We start from the raw sequence: 18,368 nt of genomic DNA on the forward strand, positions 1-18,368 counted from the left end.
TTTTAGGGATTATAAAACAATTCTTTAATGGCATTCATTTATAAGTGGTAATAACATAGAAAGCTCCCATGCACAAAATGGTGCCCCAGTTGTCCCTGGGAAATGTAGTGCACTCCTACAGTAGCCATCTTTGTTGTAGGCTCATCGTTAAAGAGAAACTGCAAGTCAAAAACCGCTTCCTGAGCAAAACAACTAAACGCTAACTATATTCACAAGTTCCTCTCCTTTTTAAGAGAGAAATTCAAGTCAACATTTTTTAGTATCAAACAATAGCTTATTAGGCTATGGATGCATCTGAAATGGAACCCTAAAACCTATATAGTGCACTACCTTTGACCAGGGTCCATAGGGCTCTTGTCAAAAGTAGTGCACTATATAAGGAATAGGTTACCATCCCAAACACCCTACATCTGTCAGATAACGTCCTGTGTTGAAAGCGGTATATTAAACAATGCAAGCTTATTATTGGGCTATATCTGTGTAGGTACTGCAATTCCTCTGTAACAATGTCGTGTGTTGAAAGCCTATAGCGGGTTTAGGATGGAGGAGAAGGAGAAAGGGTTGAGCTTGTATCCCGTTCCACTGTAGAACTTATTCTGGAACTCCACCCTGGGAAGAAAGAATATGGGAATATTAGGGATGGAGAATGGTGTGGCGTGAAGGACGTCACGCTGCTTATTCAGAGACTACCACTTCCTCCTGACATGACTCGCGCTGAGGCTCGAACCAAGGACCTCTGCTTTGCTAGCACACGTGACTGCCCTCCCAAAGCGTCTTACCATCCGAGACACTTCAGGCTGAGAAGTTTCACACATCCCCATGTGGAATACAAATCAACTGGTTGTGTTTGTGGGGGTGAGAGAGAGAACTTTGAGGGGCAACAGTTTGGTGTGTGAATGACAAAGTGAGGGGCAACAGGGTGTTGGTGTGTGACCCACCAGTGCAATCTGAGAGCGTGCAGGAACGCGGACAGCCCCTCCATGACGAGCAGGATGGAGACGGTGAGTGTGGCGAAGAAGGAAAAGATGACGGCTAGAACTACAGAGCCCACGTAACCCTGCCACGACAGGCTGATACGCATCACCATCACCCATAGCACCTCCGACAGCTCTGCAACACACAACTGGTATTATGCCGTGTTCAAAACTACTGGGAATTCTGGAATCTCTGACCTCAGTGCGTTCAAGACAACTGGTAACTAAGGAAAAACTATCTCCGACTGGGAAAAATCATTTTGAACGGTCATCCAACTCAGAAACTCTGTCATCTTTCTAGAGCCCCGAACTGAAGCTCACTGACGTCATGATTTGACCTCGTTTTTTTGAGTTCCCAGTTGTCTTGAATGAACCGTAAGTAGGCTGTCACTTTTCCATTTAGCAAAGAGCATACAAATACATGTCTTTTATTTGATCACCAGGTCACACAAATATATAAATAATTGGCCATTTTGAGCCTGTAATTGAACTCACAAATGCTGATGCTCCAGATACTCAACTAGTCTAAAAGACAGTTTTATTTCTTTAATCAGGACAACAGTTTTCAGCTGTGCTAACATAATTGCAAAAGGGTTTTCTAATGATCAATTAGCCTTTTAAAATGAAAAACTTGGATTAGCTAACACAACGTGCCATTGGAACACAGGAGTGATGGTTGCTGGTAATGGGCCTATGTAGATATTCCATAAGAAAATCTGCCGTTTCCAGCTACAATAGTTATTTACAACATTAACAATGTCCACACTGTATTTCTGATCAATTTGATGTTATTTCAATTTCTTTCAAAAACAAGGACATTTCTAAGTGACCCCTAACTTTTGAACATATGTGTACAGTACCAGTCCAAAAGCTCCAAAAGTTTGGAGCCCTTGACTTTTTCCACATTTTGTTAAGTTATATGCTTATTCTAAAATGGATTAAATAAATAAAAAATCCTCACGCAAAAATGTATGAAAAAAAACCTGGATACCTTATTTACATAAGTATTCCACCCCTTTGCTATGAGATTTGAAATTGATCTCCGATCCATCCTGTTTCCATTGATCATCCTTAATAACCTCTATCTAGCCACCAACCCAGATCCGGGATCCCCCCCATCACAAAAGCTGACTAGCATAGCCTAGCCTAAAGCTACAGGGATATCATATAATCAAATGTTCATGAAATCACAAGTCCAAGACACCAGATGAAAGATACAGATCTTGTGAATCCAGCCATCGTTTCTGATTTTTAAAATGTTTTACAGGGAAGACACAATATGTAAATCTATTAGCTAACCACCATAGCAAAAGACACCACTTTTTTTACTCCACCAGTTTTTTACTCCATCAGTAGCTATCACTAATTCGACTAAATAAAGATATATATAGCCACTAACCAAGAAACAACTTCATAAGATGACAGTCTGATAACATATTTATGGTATAGCATATGTTTTTTTAGAAAAATTTGAATTTTTCAGGTATAAATCACAGTTCTACATTGCAGCTGCAATCTGAAATAGCGTTGGAAGCAGCCGGAATAATTACAGAGACCGACGTCAATTACCAAAATACTCATCCTAAAACATTTCTTAAAAATACACAGCGTACAGTATTTGAAAGACACAGATCTTTTGAATCCAGGCAATATTTCATATTTTCTAAGTGTTTTACAGCGAAATCACAATAAATCGTTATATTAGCATACCACATGTGCAAACATTACCCCAGCATTGATTCATGGCAAAAAGAGCGATAGCGTTATCACCACCAAAATATATTAATTTTTTCACTAACCTTCTCAGAATTCTTCCGATGACACTCCTGTAACATCATATTACAACATACATATAGAGTTTGTTCGAAAATGTGCATATTTAGCCACAAAAATCGTGGTTATACAATGAGAAAAGTAGCTAAACTGGGCAGAAAATGTCGGGCGCCATCTTAGAGAGTGACTTAGTCAAGTTTATGATTATTTATTGATTAGACTAAAAAATACAGCGTGGACAGTAATTGAAAGACAAATTAGTTCTTAATGCAATCGCTGAATTACATTTTTAAAATTAACCTTACTGCGCAATACAAGTTGCGCCAAAGCGAAGCTACCCAAAAAAAAATGGCAGCTTATGCGTTTAACATTTTTCAACAGAACAACGATTTATCAGCATGAATAGTTCTTACTATTAGCTGAGCTTCCATCAGAATCTTGGGCAATGTGTCCTTTCTCCGGTCTAATCGTCTTTTGGTCGAAAGATGTCCTCTTGTCCTGTCGAAATGGCCACTAACGTTCGGCATGTACAGGAAAAGTGTCCAACTCTTGAAAGTGCGTCACAAAGAAATGCCAGAAAATCGCAATAAACTGAAATAATTCGGTTCAAAATAACAAGATTATGATGTCTTTAAAGCTTATATCGAATAAAAACATGACCGGAATTATCTAAGGAGCTAAAACCAGAGCTTCCACAACGATACGCAAAGCTCCTCTTTGCGCCCGAGCGAAGATCCAAAAGAATGGCCACCGTGATTCCAAACAATTTATAACCTTTGGGAACTACGCAGAGACTCCATTTCAAGTCTCCCTATTCGCTGACACCCAGGGGAAGGCGTATGCAGTGCATCTCAACCAATAGAGGACAGGCAAATTAATACACAGGTCTCAGAACAGCCAGTACAATTCTGAATTCTGACATACACATAGGAAAATTGCTTTAAGTCGAGTTCTGTTTCACCCACAGACATAATTCAAACGGTTTTAGAAACTAGAGAGTGTTTTCTATCCAATAGTAATAATAATATGCATATTGTACGAGCAAGAATTGAGTACGAGGCAGTTTAATTTGGAGACGAATTTGGACTATGTCGAAATGGCACCCCCCTAGTGGCAAGAAGTTTTAAGCTGTTTCTACAACTTCGAGTCCACCTGTGGTAAATTCAATTGATTGGACATGATTTGGAAAGACACACACCTGTCTATATAAGGTCCCACAGTTGACAGTGCATGTCAGAGCAAAAACCAAGCCATAAGGTCGAAGGAATTTTCCATAGTGAGCCTAGACAGGATAGTGTCGAGGCACAGATCTGGGGAAGGGTACCAAAACATTTCTGCAGCATTGAAGGTCTCCAAGAACAGTGGCCTGTCTCATTCTTAAATGGAAGATGTTTGGAACCACCAAGACTCTTCCTAGAGCTGGCCGCCCAGCCAAACTGAGCAATCGGGGGAGAAGGGCCTTGGTTAGGGAGGTGACCAAGAACCTAATGGTCACTCTGACAGAGCTCTAGAGTTCATCTGTGGAGATGGGAGAACCTTCCAGAAGGACAACCATCTCTGCAGCACTCCACCAATCAGGCCTTTATGGTAGAGTGGCCAGACGGAAGCCACTCATCAGTAAAAGGCACATGACAGCCCGCTTGGAGTTTGCCAAAAGGCACCTAAAGGAATCTCAGACTATGAGAAATAAGATTCTCTGGTCTGATGAAGCCAATATTGAACTCTATGGCCTGAATGCCAAGCGTCATGTCTGGAAGAAACCTGGCACCATCCCTACGGTGAAGAATGGTGGTGGCAGCATCATGCTGTGGGGATGTTTTTCAGCGGCAGGGACTGGGGGACTAGTCAGGATCAAGGCAAAGATGAACGGAGAAAAGTACAGCGAGATCCTTGATGAAAACTGTCTCCAAGACGCTCAGGACCTATGACTGCAGCAAATGTTCACCTTCCGACAGGACAACGACCCTAAGCACACAGCCAAGACAACGCAGGCGTGGCTTCGGGACAAGTCTTTTGAATGTTCTTGAGTGGCCCAGCCAGAACCCGGACTTGAACACGATCGAACATCTCTGGAGAGACCTGAAAATAGCTGTGCAGCAACCTGACAGAGATTGAGAGGCTCTGCAGAGCAGAATGGAAGAAACTCCACAAATACAGGTGTGCCAAGCTTGACGCGCCATGCCCAAGACGACTCAAGGCTGTAATAGCTGCCAAAGGTGTTGCAACAAAGTACTGAGTAAAGGGTCTGAATACTTATGTAAATGTGATATTTCAGTTCAAAAACATTCTAAAGACCTGTTTTTGCTTTGTCATTGTGGGGTATTGTGTGTAGATTGATGAATAAGGCTGTAAAGTAACAAAATGTGGGAAAAGTCAAGGGGTCTGAATACTTTCCGAAGGCACTGTATCAGTGAGTCAGGAGCTATCAGTGGACAAGTAGTTATAGGTACTTATGTTATATTGGATTCAAAATGGCATCCCGATAGCTTTTTAGTTTTGTACACAACCAGAACATGTTGGCATCGTTCACATTTGTCAATGTCAACTTGGGAATAGAATGTGGGCTCTCTTTCGATTGCTTAAAGGTGATAGAAAAAGGGTTTCCTGATTAAAAACATTTTTTTAAAGACCTTAGTCTTCTCCTTGTCTCCTGCCCTTCATCTATTCTGATTAGGAAGTACTTGACAGGTGAAAGAAAGTCATGTGATGAAAGCTCGATTAAGGCAGCCCCCTGCACCTCTCTGATTCAGAGGGGTTGGGTTAAATGCGGAAGACACATTTCAGTTGAATGCATTCAGTTGTACAACTGACTAGGAATCCCCCTTTCATCATTAGGCTAGCTTTCACCTGGTCAGTTCTTTCAGATCAGTGCCATGAAGGATGGATTTGAAAAACAACTGACAAGTGTGTAGATAAAGGAGACTTAAACTTAAATCTATGTGTGTGTTATGAGAGTGTGTGTGTGTTAGATATTTGGGTGTGTGACAATGTCACACACACGCACAAACGTCACTGGCACAATGTGACAGTGTGTTTGTGTGTGACTCACGTGCATGTGCGAGGCTGAGGGCCCACAGTCGTAGGTAGGAAGCTGTGTTGGAGATGCAGCCCAGACAGTATTCTATAGTGTGGATGGCCTGGTGCATGAACACATCCGCTGTATCAAACTCCTGCAGGGGAGGAGAGAAAGGGTTAAAACCAGAATCACAAATCAACACTTAGCCCTGGTCCATATTCACTAGACACCAAACAAAAAAACAGAACGAAACCTGGAGGGACTACCTTGTCTAATTAGAAACACCCATTTTCGTTTTCAGTTGAAAAACCTTTTGGTACGGTTTACATTAATTAACAAGACCCAGTTTCCTCAAATGAACCCTCCTACTTTCTACCCCTTCCTCTCCCCTCCTCACCTCCTCCTCTCTGGTTCCTCCTTCCTCCAGGTCTCCTTGTAATGCGTTGATGGAGCTGGTGTCCGTCACAAGAGGGCGCTCTTCTCCCTGTCGCGCACACACACGACATGTGGCATCCATTACTTAGAATCAGAGGGCTGAGGTCTAGAACCAATGACTCAGTGGGGTAAACAGACTTCATGTCTCAATCACTCACACACACACTTAACTGTTTGCATATGTTACAAACGCTGTCGGACTCCTTCGCGTACAAGCAAAAATGTAGTTATCCAATCCCAGTCTCTCTCTCTCTCACTCTCTCACTCAGACCCTTACCCCTCTTGTGTTGGCTCTTCTTCTGTGGTTGTAGTAGAGATAGAGTGGTTTCCCTAGTAACAGGACAGGCACTGACGCCAGAGCTACCACCACCAGGACCCTCTGGACTATCATCTAGAGGGAGGGAGGGGGGGAGGGAGGGGGGGACAGAAGAGAAACAGACATTCATTCAAGTTGTCCATTGCTAGAGCTTATTACAGCTAGGTGAACAGGACAGGTACACTCACCTATCCACAATCACGTGTGTGCGTGCAAGTCTGTCTGCCGGCACACGTAACGTGTATGCGCGTGCTCCTCACCTGTCCGTGGTAGAGGGGCGGATTATCCTCATCCTCAGTGAACAGGAACATATCTATGAAGTGTATGAGGATGCTGGGGGCCCGGTCTGAGTCCTGGGGGCTGAACGCCACCCACTTAAACAACACCATGAAGACCAGGTAGCCAAACAGACACTGCATGAACAACAGCTCTGGGATCAGTACCAGGAACACACTGCTCAGCTGGTTCAAGTGACTGGAGGGTGTGAGAGAGACAAAGAGCATGACTATGATCAGATGTGTTACTACGGTCTCCTTGGAAAAGACGGTGTGGTTTTAGGGTTGTAGTGTTTGTGTCAGAGTGGAAGTGGAGACCTACATGTAGTTGAAAAAGGACAGGCAGACTCCGAAAGTCATGTGGACGACCCCGATGATGACGGACATCTTCATCTTGTACGAGTTCAGGAACGTCAGGTGGTTGTTGGCCAGCCGCCAGATCTACAGGTCAAAGGTCGGAAAACGGAACACAACAGACATTGTTTTGGAATGTGTCGAATTCAAGTATTCCGTACACAAGGATGTTTCTTTACGTTTAGTTTGTTTCTCTTTTCATTTCTTGTTGAAACCAGCACAGGACCTAACATATTTGTACGGTTATAGGCCTGTTAGTAATCGCCATACAATAAAAGGAAATGGAATTGCGTAATGTTAACGCCATGTTTTCATTTGACTCAGTCCTGAAAAATGTTGATGTTGCATCACTGTTTCCAGAGCCTACTCACTCCAAAGCTGCTGTATGAAAGAGCTTGGATACATGTTGCATGGGGGTTTCCAGTGCCGGCTCATTCAGTATGGAATAAAGACGTCGAATGGGAAAATAGGCAAAACCCATACAGATCAAAAGATGGATGGATGTAGTTTAGAGTTAGTTACCGGGTCGATTCCAAATGGATAGGGTCCCTGGAACACTCCGGTCACGTTCGGGTCCAGAGTAAGATACTGGTTCTCTCTCAGAGTCTCATCACTGACACAGAATGGAGAGGACAGTGTTAGTGTGTGTTTGCGTCTGTGTGTGTGTGTGCGCGCATACATGTGTGTGTATCCATTTACCTCCAGTTGTAGTGCTGGAACATAGGTTGTAGGTGCCATCCCGAGGGGAAGGGGCTGAGGCCTTTACTGAAACACTCGTTGTAGACGGCTCCGGTGTAGATAGAGAATAGACCCATCAACAGGATCAGATACCGACCACCAAACATCATCTGCCAGATCTGAGAGAGATAGAAGAGAGAGAGAGAGTTGCTCTTCAGTTGGATGAAGTTAAGACGGGTACAGTATGTGGCTGGGCCAGTTGAAACACTTTCATTTCCAGTACTGATTTTACATGAAGACAAACTAGAGACAGGAAACTGGGATGATTGTGCGTTTGGGAAGAGGCTCCAGTCCTCTGGCGCCTGATTGGTGACACACCCTGGAGTCACCCACCCCTGCATTAGAGGGCTCTCCCCCCTCTTCCTGTTTACCTTGTTGCTCCCGAGTGGCGCGGTGGTCTAAGGCACCGCATCTCAGTGCTGGAGGCGTAACTACAGACACCTTGGTTCGAATCCAGGCTGTATCACAACCTGGCCGTGATTGGGAGTCCCATAGGGCGGCGCACAATTGGCCCAGCGTCGTCCGGGTTTGGCCGGTGTAGGCCGTCATTGTAAATAAGAATTTGTTCTTAACTGACTTGCCGAGTTAAATAAAGGTTACATTTTTTATTTTTTTAAATAAAATAGTCCTGAGTTTGGGGTCTTTCTCCTGTAGTACCATCCACAAGGAGAGTGGTAAGCTGTGTGTACCTCGTTGTCGTTGGTCCTGAGATTGAGGTCTCTCTCCTGCAGCACCATCCAAAGGGCGGCCATGGTCATGAGGAGGCCGTGGCCCACGTCCCCAAACATCACCGCAAACAGGAAGGGGAAGGTGATAATGGTGTACACCGCTACGGACGGAGCCACAGGAGGGACAAACACACAAAACATACACAGAGAGCGAGAGTTAGGGTTGACAGAGTTGGTGGATGACTGTTGAGTTTTCTGGTGTGTGTGTGTGTATACCTGGGTTGACCTCTCTGTATCTGGCAACACCGTATGCGTCTACGATGCTCTGGAAGCCGGCTGTGAAGGAGTTGGTGTGGAAGAGGGTGGGAGGAGGAGTGCCGGGGTCCGGGAGGCGGTTATAGAATGAGTCCACACCACTACCGTTCTTCCTCTGTGGGAGAGGGAGAGAAAGATAGTCCTGTTATTGCCTAAAGTAATCATAACACCAAAATCTGATTCCACATTCTTATGATGTGTCTACCTAGCCAAAAGCCTATTTTATTTCACCTTGATCATCCCTGTCTATTCCTCCCTCTATCTCAGAGCAACTTTGATGGGGGTGGGGGCCACACAAATCTTAACTGGTCACGAGGGGCTGCAGTAAACTTGTGGGTCTGCGTACCCACATCCATACACACACATGTAGTCAACTGATTTGTGCAATCAATCCATTTGTGCAGTTAAACTACACTGAACAAAAATATAAACGCAACAAGCCAGAATTTCTAAGATTAAAAAATATATATTATATTATTTATTTATTTGGTATTTTACCCCCTTTTTTCCTCCCCAATTTCGATCTCGTCTCATTGCTGCAATTCCCCAACATGCTCAGGTGCCGGAGGTCGAGTCATGCGTCCTCCGAAACATGACCAGCCAAACCAGGCTTCTTAACACCCGCCCGCTTAACCCAGAAGCCAGCCGCAACAATGTGTTGGAGGAAACACTGTTCACCTGACGACCGAGGTCAGCCTGCAGGCGCCCGGCCCGTCACAGGGAGTCACTAGAGCACAATTAGCCAAGTAAAGCCCCCCCCACCCAAACCCTTCTCTAACCCGGACGACGCTGGGCCAATTGTGCGCCGCCCTATGGGACTGCCGATCACGGCCGGTTGCGATACAGCCCGGGTGTGACGTGTAGTGACGCCTCTAGCACTGAGATGCAGTGCCTTAGACCGCTGTGCCATTCGGGAGCCCAATTTCTAAGATTTTACTGAGTTACAGGTCATAGAAGGAAATCAGTCAATTAAAATAATTAAATTAGACCCTAATCTATGGATTAGCTATTGATTGTGACATGTGGAATGTTGTCCCACTCCTCTTCAATGGCTGTGCGAAGTTGCTGGATATTGGCGGGAACTGGAACATGCTGTCGTACGTGTCGATCCAGAGCATCCCAAACATGCTCAATGGGTGACATGTTTGGTGAGTATGCAGGCCATGGACAAACTGGACATTTTCAGCTTCCAGGAATTGTATATAGATCCTTGCGACATGGGGCCGTGCATTATCATGCTGAAACATGAGCTGATGGCAGCGGTACAGTTGAAACGGGATTCATTCGTGAAGAACACACTACTCCAGTGTGCCAGTGGCCATCGAAGGTGAGCAATTTTATAACTCATTGCATGCAATTCTACCCATCCTGCTATGGGGCAGAGGACAAAACTGTAGTTTTACAGCTAATTTTCTGCAATTCAATCCATTTTGCCATGGGGTGGAGATACATTTTTGCAGTTTCAAAGCAATTTTCCTGCAATTCGGCACATTTTTACATGACTTAATATGATATCAATGAGGGCCCCCTGGAAGTCAAGGCTTCTGGGCATGTGCCCGGTCAGTATTCCTCCATGATTAATTACTACACGTTTTGATAGCTGGCTAGACTAACTTACCAATCTAAAAATGATGAGCTGACATGGATAATTGAGTGACTGTCAGTGACTGACATAACGAGAGAAAAACTGCTGATGCACGAACAAATTACGATACTGCACCTTGTATATTCTACTATTCTAACTCGCAACAGTAAGTTGAGACCTCGACTGAGTTCTTAAAAAATTAAAAAATAAATGTTTTTGGAAATTGATCCGAGGGCCTACAAAAGCTAAAAAGAGAGAAAGAGAGAGATAGAGAAGCCGCCATTTGCCCATCCCTCTATCTCCTCCCCTCCCTCCTCCTCTCTCACCGTTCCCTCTATCAGGGCGCTCTGCAGCAGCAGCAGTTTCCTGACGGGACACCAGGCCTCGGCGATCAGACACTTGTCAGTGACGGAGGGGCTGCAGAGGTTGAGCACGGCCTGGACGGCCTTGCACTTCTGGACCCGCACCTTCCACTGGGGCAGCACGGCCACCGAGCGACACAACAACTGCTGCAGGTAATGTTCCGTCTGGGAGAGGACCTGAGGGAAACCGTGGAGGGAAGGAAGGGGTTTAATAAACACAGAATAGATAAGAATCCATACAAATAGAATGAGAAGCATTCTAATGATATGGATAGAACACCTTCCACTGGGGTAGAACCTCCTGTCTGGGAGACGTGAAATAAATCATGGAGAGGAGGAAGGGGTTAACAAACCAGGGTGGTGCCATAGGAGTATTTTTTTTATTTAACCTTTATTTAACTAGGCAAGTCAGTTAAGAACAAATTCTTATTTACAGTGACGGCCTACCCCGGCCAAACCCTAACCCGGACGACGCTGGGTCAATTGTGCGCCGCCCTATGGGACTCCCAATCACGGCCTGTTGTGATACATCCTGGAATCGAACCAGGTTCTGTAGTGACGCCTCTAGCACTGAGATGCAGTGCCTTAGACCGCTTGCGCCACTCGGGAGCCCAAGATAGAACAGGCGTGGCCTGATATCCACCCAACATCGAAGACGACTGACGAAGACACAGAAAACTGAGAGATAATGATTGTTCCAGCTCAAAATGATCTGCTAGTCTCTGTCCATCTCTCTCCATCTCTCAATCGCTCTCTCTTTTCTTACCGTTTTGATGTCTACTATCCTTCCCTGCAGCCCGTGCAGAATCTTCTCTCTCTCCGTCGTGCCCTCTGGGTAGTCAAAGGTGTGGGTGTGAAAACTGAGAGAAGGACAGAAGAAGAAAGAGACGGAGGAAAGAAAGAGAGACAGGAAGAGAAATAGAGAAGGGGTAAGAAAAAAAGGAGACCAAGAATCATTAGATTAGACAATAAATTTGACAAATTCAACATGTAACTGAAAATTGTTATAAACTTTGGATCTGCTCTCACTAACCAATCACAGATCTTCTTGACTTTCTGTCCAATCTGCTCGCCCCAGAAAGAGATGAGGAAGACTGTCCACTGGACCATCTCGCCCTGTGATTGGTCGTAAAAAATGAAGTAAGGAAGTAGGATTTAGAAGGGGGAAAAAAACATAATTTTGCTTATTTGTGTGGAAAGGGAAATACGTCATTTCTTCATAATGGAACACTCATAAGGATATGATCCTCCAACATTCTTTCCTTTGCTCGTCCATCTTTATTCCTTATTTCCTGTATTCATCCCTCTATTGTCCCCCTGTCATTTCTTACTGTTTCAGGAAGCTCCAGCCTCTCCTCCATCTCCCTGAAATCGACGATGATGTAACCGCGGCACGCTCGCCATAGCAGCCGCTCAAACGACGGAACCTTCCACGGGTGGACCACGCCAGCCACAAAACTGGGAAGGAGACGGAAGAAGCCAAGTGAGAGAGAAATATCTGGTAACACTTTATTTGGAGAGTCCGCCTGTCTACTGACTATCAGTAACATTTCGACCAACTATCTACTAACCCTATCCTTAGCTCTAACCCTGACCTTGACCCTTATCCTAACCCTAAACTTAACCCTTACTCTAACCCTAACTTTAACCCTTAACCTTATTCTTAACCTAACCCTAACCTTAGAAAGCAGTTGCTTATCAACAGATAGTTTATTGATCGTGTGACCATCTGTTGAGCATCAATCCGGACTATACAAATGAAGTTTTACCAAACATCTTTCATCTTTTCTCCTCTGAGGAGAAAATATGAAAGATGTTTATTAAAACGTATTTTGACCGGGGCCCATAGGGAATAGAATGCCACTTGGGACGCAACCCACTTTTGCTTATCACATATTCTCTTTTATATATTACAATGCGAACTATAATTAGGCTGCTTGTCAAGCCAGTAGGGAAAGTCCATTGGATAGTGTTCTTCCCAAATGGCAACCTATGGCCTTCATAGTGCATTACTTCTGACCAGAGCCAGACCGCTGTATAGGAAATAGGGTGCTGTTTGAGATGCAGCCATTGACAATGAAGCCATTGATATCAGAGGAGGCTGGTGGGAGGAGCTATAGGTGGACATGCTCCTTTGTAATGGCTGGAATGGAATGGAAGGAACGGAGTCAAACGTGGTTTCCATATGTTTGATGTATTTCCATCTATTCCGTCCCAGTCTTTACAACGAGCCCGTCCTCCTATAGCTCCTCCCACCAGCCTCCACTGATTTATATATATATTTGTCCATCTGTTACCTCAGCCTGATGTCTTGTCTGTTGTCCAGTAAGGCAACAGTCTCCAGAGTAGAGGGAGGATGAGCCTGATAAGAGAGGGAGATAGGAGATGAGTAGAAGGCGCTCAACCAATGAGAGACTACGTACAAGGCGCTCAACCAATGAGAGACTAAGTACAAGGCGCTCAACCAATGAGAGACTAAGTACAACCAAAAATCATGAGAACATTTGGAAGGAATAGGTGCAACTCTCGCTTAAAATTCTAATCTTGATCCTTTATTTATCTAATTCGAGGTAAAATCATGATGTTTCGGCCGTCAATGTCCTTTATCAGAATGAAAGGTACTGCTAAAGAAATCAATGCTTTTCCATACACATCTGCTGTGTTCATGAGTCCCTCGGAAACTTGGCCCATCCCGTTTGAAAATAACTTCCGAGGTTTACTTGAATCGTTTCTTGACATTGGAAACTCATAATTCCAAGAGCGTGTGAGTGCAACAATGGAGAGCAGCAGAGAGAATACTGGGATCTGTAGTTCATACCTGTGAGGTGATTAGAGACCATGCTGGGAGCTGTCGTTCCTACCTGTGAGACGGTGAGGGTGTGTGTCTGGATCAGAACCCCTCTGTATTGGCTGAGCTGGATCAGCTGGTTCATCAGGCAGTCTCTGTTCCTGGACACCTGGACCAATCAGACAGCAGAACAGTATGATTAGCCCAAACAATGAAAGTAATAAAAATAACCTGGTGTACAGCTGTATATGGTCCCGTAGAGTGAATTGCAACGTTTCGACTAGAATGTCTAAGGAGGGATATATTTTCAAAGTAGGAAAACAGTTCCTCTCCCCTTCTCAGTACCTCTCCCCCTCACTCCTCTCCCATTTTCTCCCCCCTCCTAGCTTCTCTTTCTCCCCTCCTCACCTCTCGTAGCTCCCTGGCCAGCCTCTCGCTCTCCTCCTCGATGGCCATGAGTTCTCTGGGCTGGGGGGCGGAGGGCAAGGGGCTGGGGGTGGGGAGAGGACCCACCTGCGGGGGGAACAGGGACCGAACGATCTCCTGCTCCAGGTACGCTGGGGAGAGAGGGATGAAGAGAAAGAAAGGTGGGGTGGAGCGATGAATGAGTGAATGAATGGATGATGAACAGAAGGGTGGATGGAGGGATGGCGAAGGGAAAGAAGATGTGCAGAAAAGGAGAGTGGAAGAGGGATGAGGGAGCAAGTGGATATCAGATGCAGATTATCAAAGAGGAAGTGAGGATACGTAGAGGAGGAGGCTTGATGAATATCACATATGAGGATGCTCTCTGATCGTATGGTGTGAAGGCCAGAGGTCAGAGACTCACTGAAGGTCTTCTCCATCTCCTCACAGCGCCGCACCTCGTTCACAAACTTCCTCTGGAACGAGTTGACATTGGGGTTCAACTGGAGTGGAGGGGAAGAGAAGAAGAGGAGGAGGAGTTAGAATACTGGAACGGACGTGAACCTTCTTAAGACGGATTAAAAGGTCAGCCATTTTGTTAAGGGAGTTGGTCAACCAGTGCTGTAATAAGATAACTGTGTAAAACAATGAATGTGAATATTATCTGCACTGTATGTTCGTTAGCCTGCCAGCCATACAGTCTTAGAGGAATAATTACATCATTTTTTCAAATTAACTGACAATATTCCAACACTCCGTTCAAACAATGCAGTCAATACACAGCCATACACTGGCTGAAATCAGTTGATGATAGGACTTAGACAATTTATGTTATACTACATACCTTACTTTTACTTTACTGCTTAAGTAGAAGCAGGAAATGCATAATCTATGCATTTACTGCCATTCATTCCAATTAGACTGGTTTGGATTTCTCACTGACCCCAATGGCTGCCATTTTCACCCCAGTCTGGAACTGAGGATTCATGTCATAGCCCCTCTGGTAATTTAATAGGATATCTATGGTATTGACGTTAATTATACATTTAAAAGCCAAGTAAGCTTATTGTCTAATTAGTCTATTATCAGCGTTACAATAGATGTTCAATACTAAAATGTCAAAGATAAGAACTCACGTCTCTGAATTCGACCAGTCCCAGCTCTCCAAGCTCGCTGACGCAGTTGTAGGCTGACCCCGATTGGAGAAAGAGCTGCACGAGACACACCTCCTCGCTCCGGAAGAACGCGCCCATGGCGACCTGTAGAAATGAGTGTCAAATAAACAATCAACTTTAAAAGATATTATAAATGACCTGTTCAAAACTTCCGATGGATTCTGTATTGGAAAAAGACAATAACCTGAGTGTCAATGTTTGGCTTGACACTGACAGCAATGGAGTTCGCAAGAGCACAAACAGATCTGGGACCAGGCTAAAAAGAAAAGGTGTTTCTTCTCAATATTACCTGTCAGGTTGGTTAAATAACGGTAACAAAAATGTAAATAAATAAAAGCTAATATAGACAGTCCGGAGAGGAGTGTAAGCATCGAGAGAAATATGGAAAGATGGAGAGTAAGGCGGGATAGGACCAGTCAGGAGGCTACCAGCCAGTCAGGAGGCTACTGAACACGGAAAAGTTCATTTCTCGATATGTGACTCTGGGACAGATGGCTGGACAGTAATTGAGTTAAAATGAGGGGAAGAGAACAGGATACCACCCCATGTGATTGAGAGATGGTAATGAGAGAGAGACTGATAAAATACTACAGTCACTCAAACCTATAACCAAAGTCAGCTGAGGCGTAGCGGGGGCCCTCAAACACACACACACACACACACACACACACACACACACACACACACACACACACACACACACACACACACACACACACACACACACACACACACACACACACACAGACAGATGTGAGTACTGCAAATAAGAAAAGGAAATCAGAGAGCTGTAGTACACTTTAGTATATATGGAATTTAGTATATATGGAAGTACTATCACTACTAATATAAATAGTAGCTAGTTACCATCTAATTATATTGTTATAATTAAGTATTCAGACCTACGTAGAGGAAGACATAGCAAGGATACATGTACAGGCTGTATTAAATAGTGATGGACGCTCACGAGGACTGTGTGCTCTCGTTCGCCGTGGCCGACGTGAGTAAGTCGTTTCAGCGCGTAAACCCTCGCAAGGCTGCCGGCCCAGACGGCATCCCAAGCTTCAGAGCATGTGCAGACCAGCTGGCTGGAGTGTTTACGGACATATTCCATCTCTCCATATCCCACTCTGTTGTCCCGACTTGCTTCAAGATGTCCACCATTGTTCCTGTACCCATGAAAGCGAATGGCAACTGAACTAAATGACTATCGCCCCGTAGTACTCACTTCTGTCATCATGAAGTGCTTTGAGAGGCTAGTCAAGGATCATATCACCTCCACCTTACCCGACCCCCCCCCTAGACCCACTGCAATTCGCATATCAGATCCACAAACAATGCAATCGCCATTGCTCTGCACACTGCCCTATTCCACCTGGGCACGAGAAATAACTACGTAAGAATGCTGTTTATCGACTAAAGCTCAGCCTTCAACACCATAGTGCCCTCCAAGCTCATCACTAAGCTCAGGGCCCTGGGTCTAAACCCCTCCCTGCGCAACTGGGTGCTGGACGTCCTGACGGTAGGAAACTACACCACCGTCACGTTGATCCTCAACACGGGGGCCCCACAGGGGCTCCCTGTTCACCCATGACTGCGTGGCCACTCCAACTCAATCACCAAGTTCGCTGACGACCCAACAGTGGTAGGCCTGATTACCAACAATGACAAGACAGCCTACAGGGAGGAGGTGAGGGCCCTGGCGGAGTGGTGCCAGGAAAATTACCTCTCCCTCAACGTCAACAAAACAAAGGAGCTGATCGTGGACTACAGGAGACGGCAGAAAGAGCACGCCCCCATTCACATTGACTGGCCGCAGTGGAAAGCGTCAAAAGTTTCAAGTTCCTCGGTGTGCACATCACTGACAACCTGAAATGGCATAGGCCCTCAGATCCTGAAAGAGTTAACTATCCTGACTGCCTAGTCACTTTTACCCCTATCTACATGTAGATATTACCTTAACTACCTCATTCCCCTGCACATTGACTCGTACCGGTACTCCTTGTATATAGCCAGGTTTATTGTTATTTGTGTTACCATTTTTTTGTGCAGATTTTCTTACTTTTTAACTCAGCATTGTTGAGAAAGGGTTCATAATTAAGCATTTCACAGTAAAGTCTAAACCTGTTGTTTTCAGCTTATGTGACAAATACAATTTGATTTGACTTGAAATGGTCTATTCACACAGACAGCTTGGTGAAGGCGGCACACAGCGCCTCTTCGACCTCAGGAGGCTGAAAACATTGGGCTTGGCCCCTAAGACCCTCACAAACTTCTACAGATGCACCATTGAGAGCATCCTGTATCACCGCCTGGTACGGCAATTGCACTGCTCACAACCGCAGGGCTCTCCAGAGGGTGGGGCATCTAGCCCAACGCATCACCGGGGGCGCACTGCCTGGCCTCATTCCAGGACAACTACAGCACCCTGTGTCACATGAAGGCCAATTAGATAATCAAGGACCTCAGCCACCCGAGCCACGGCCTGTTCACCCCGCTACCATCTAGAAGGCAGAGACAGTACATCAACGCTGGAACTAGAGCTATGGAATCCTAGGGGCAGTGATGAGCTAGTTTTATTTTCATCGGATTCAGCATAGCTAGCTAGGATACGATGCTAGGAGGTAATACAGTAATACAATGAGTCACCACAAGGCAATTTCGCTAACTACTCTCTTTTGAGTCATGCAACACTGTCCCGAATCGTCGCAGTAGGAGACGCTAAGCTGACTAGCGGTCATCAGCAGCATCAAAACAGCTAGCAGTAACCTAGCTGGTAAAGACAAGCTAGCTGACGTTGGCTAGCATAGCTGTACACATGCCCGTCAAATAGAGATGGTTGACCATTTCATCGAAACGTCTTCACATCGTAGGGCGATAGCTAGCTACGTGAACCGAAAATTAACTTCTGTAACTTACCGTTATCTAGCTAGCTCGCCGGTTAGCTGTCTATTAACTGGGGCATGCTATCACAGCATTTCTACCTCTAGCAAGTGGGATGGTGCAACGTGCACTATGCAGAGATGTAAACAAAGGGACTACAGTACAGATGACCGTTACGTTAGATGGCTGAAACTATTTGACCGTTTTTTTACCCCTTCTGTGTCACACTGTTACTCTCAAACTCACGTGACGTCTCCAACCCGTTTAAAATTCTGGGACAGTGCTGTTCTCACACACCGGGTAATT

General features: G+C 45.1%; 1 protein-coding gene across 4 annotated transcripts; it reads right to left on the bottom strand.

Moving 5' to 3' along the window:
• Positions 1–18,327, bottom strand: tcirg1a (T cell immune regulator 1, ATPase H+ transporting V0 subunit a3a). 4 transcript variants are annotated; one of them, XM_071388238.1, is made up of 21 exons: positions 18,309–18,327; positions 15,141–15,263; positions 14,429–14,507; positions 14,008–14,156; positions 13,673–13,768; positions 13,109–13,173; positions 12,143–12,269; positions 11,845–11,927; positions 11,578–11,671; positions 10,776–10,988; positions 8,826–8,979; positions 8,571–8,710; positions 7,843–8,000; positions 7,666–7,756; positions 7,112–7,230; positions 6,775–6,988; positions 6,476–6,589; positions 6,161–6,247; positions 5,797–5,917; positions 939–1,110; positions 1–609 (listed from the first exon to the last, which is right to left on the bottom strand). In XM_071388238.1, the coding sequence occupies exons 2-21, from the start codon at positions 15,255–15,257 to the stop codon at positions 525–527; spliced, it is 2,478 nt and encodes an 825-aa protein (XP_071244339.1). In that variant the 5' UTR covers positions 15,258–15,263; positions 18,309–18,327; the 3' UTR covers positions 1–524. The 4 variants fall into 4 exon arrangements, with proteins under 4 accessions (XP_071244339.1, XP_071244338.1, XP_071244337.1 ...); XM_071388237.1 differs by lacking the exon at positions 18,309–18,327 and adding an exon at positions 18,099–18,297; XM_071388236.1 differs by lacking the exon at positions 18,309–18,327 and adding an exon at positions 16,147–16,308.
• Positions 18,328–18,368: the final 41 nt, after the last annotated feature.

Source organism: Salvelinus alpinus, chromosome 39, assembly GCF_045679555.1.
Source record: "Salvelinus alpinus chromosome 39, SLU_Salpinus.1, whole genome shotgun sequence".
Taxonomy (NCBI): Eukaryota; Metazoa; Chordata; class Actinopteri; order Salmoniformes; family Salmonidae; genus Salvelinus; species Salvelinus alpinus.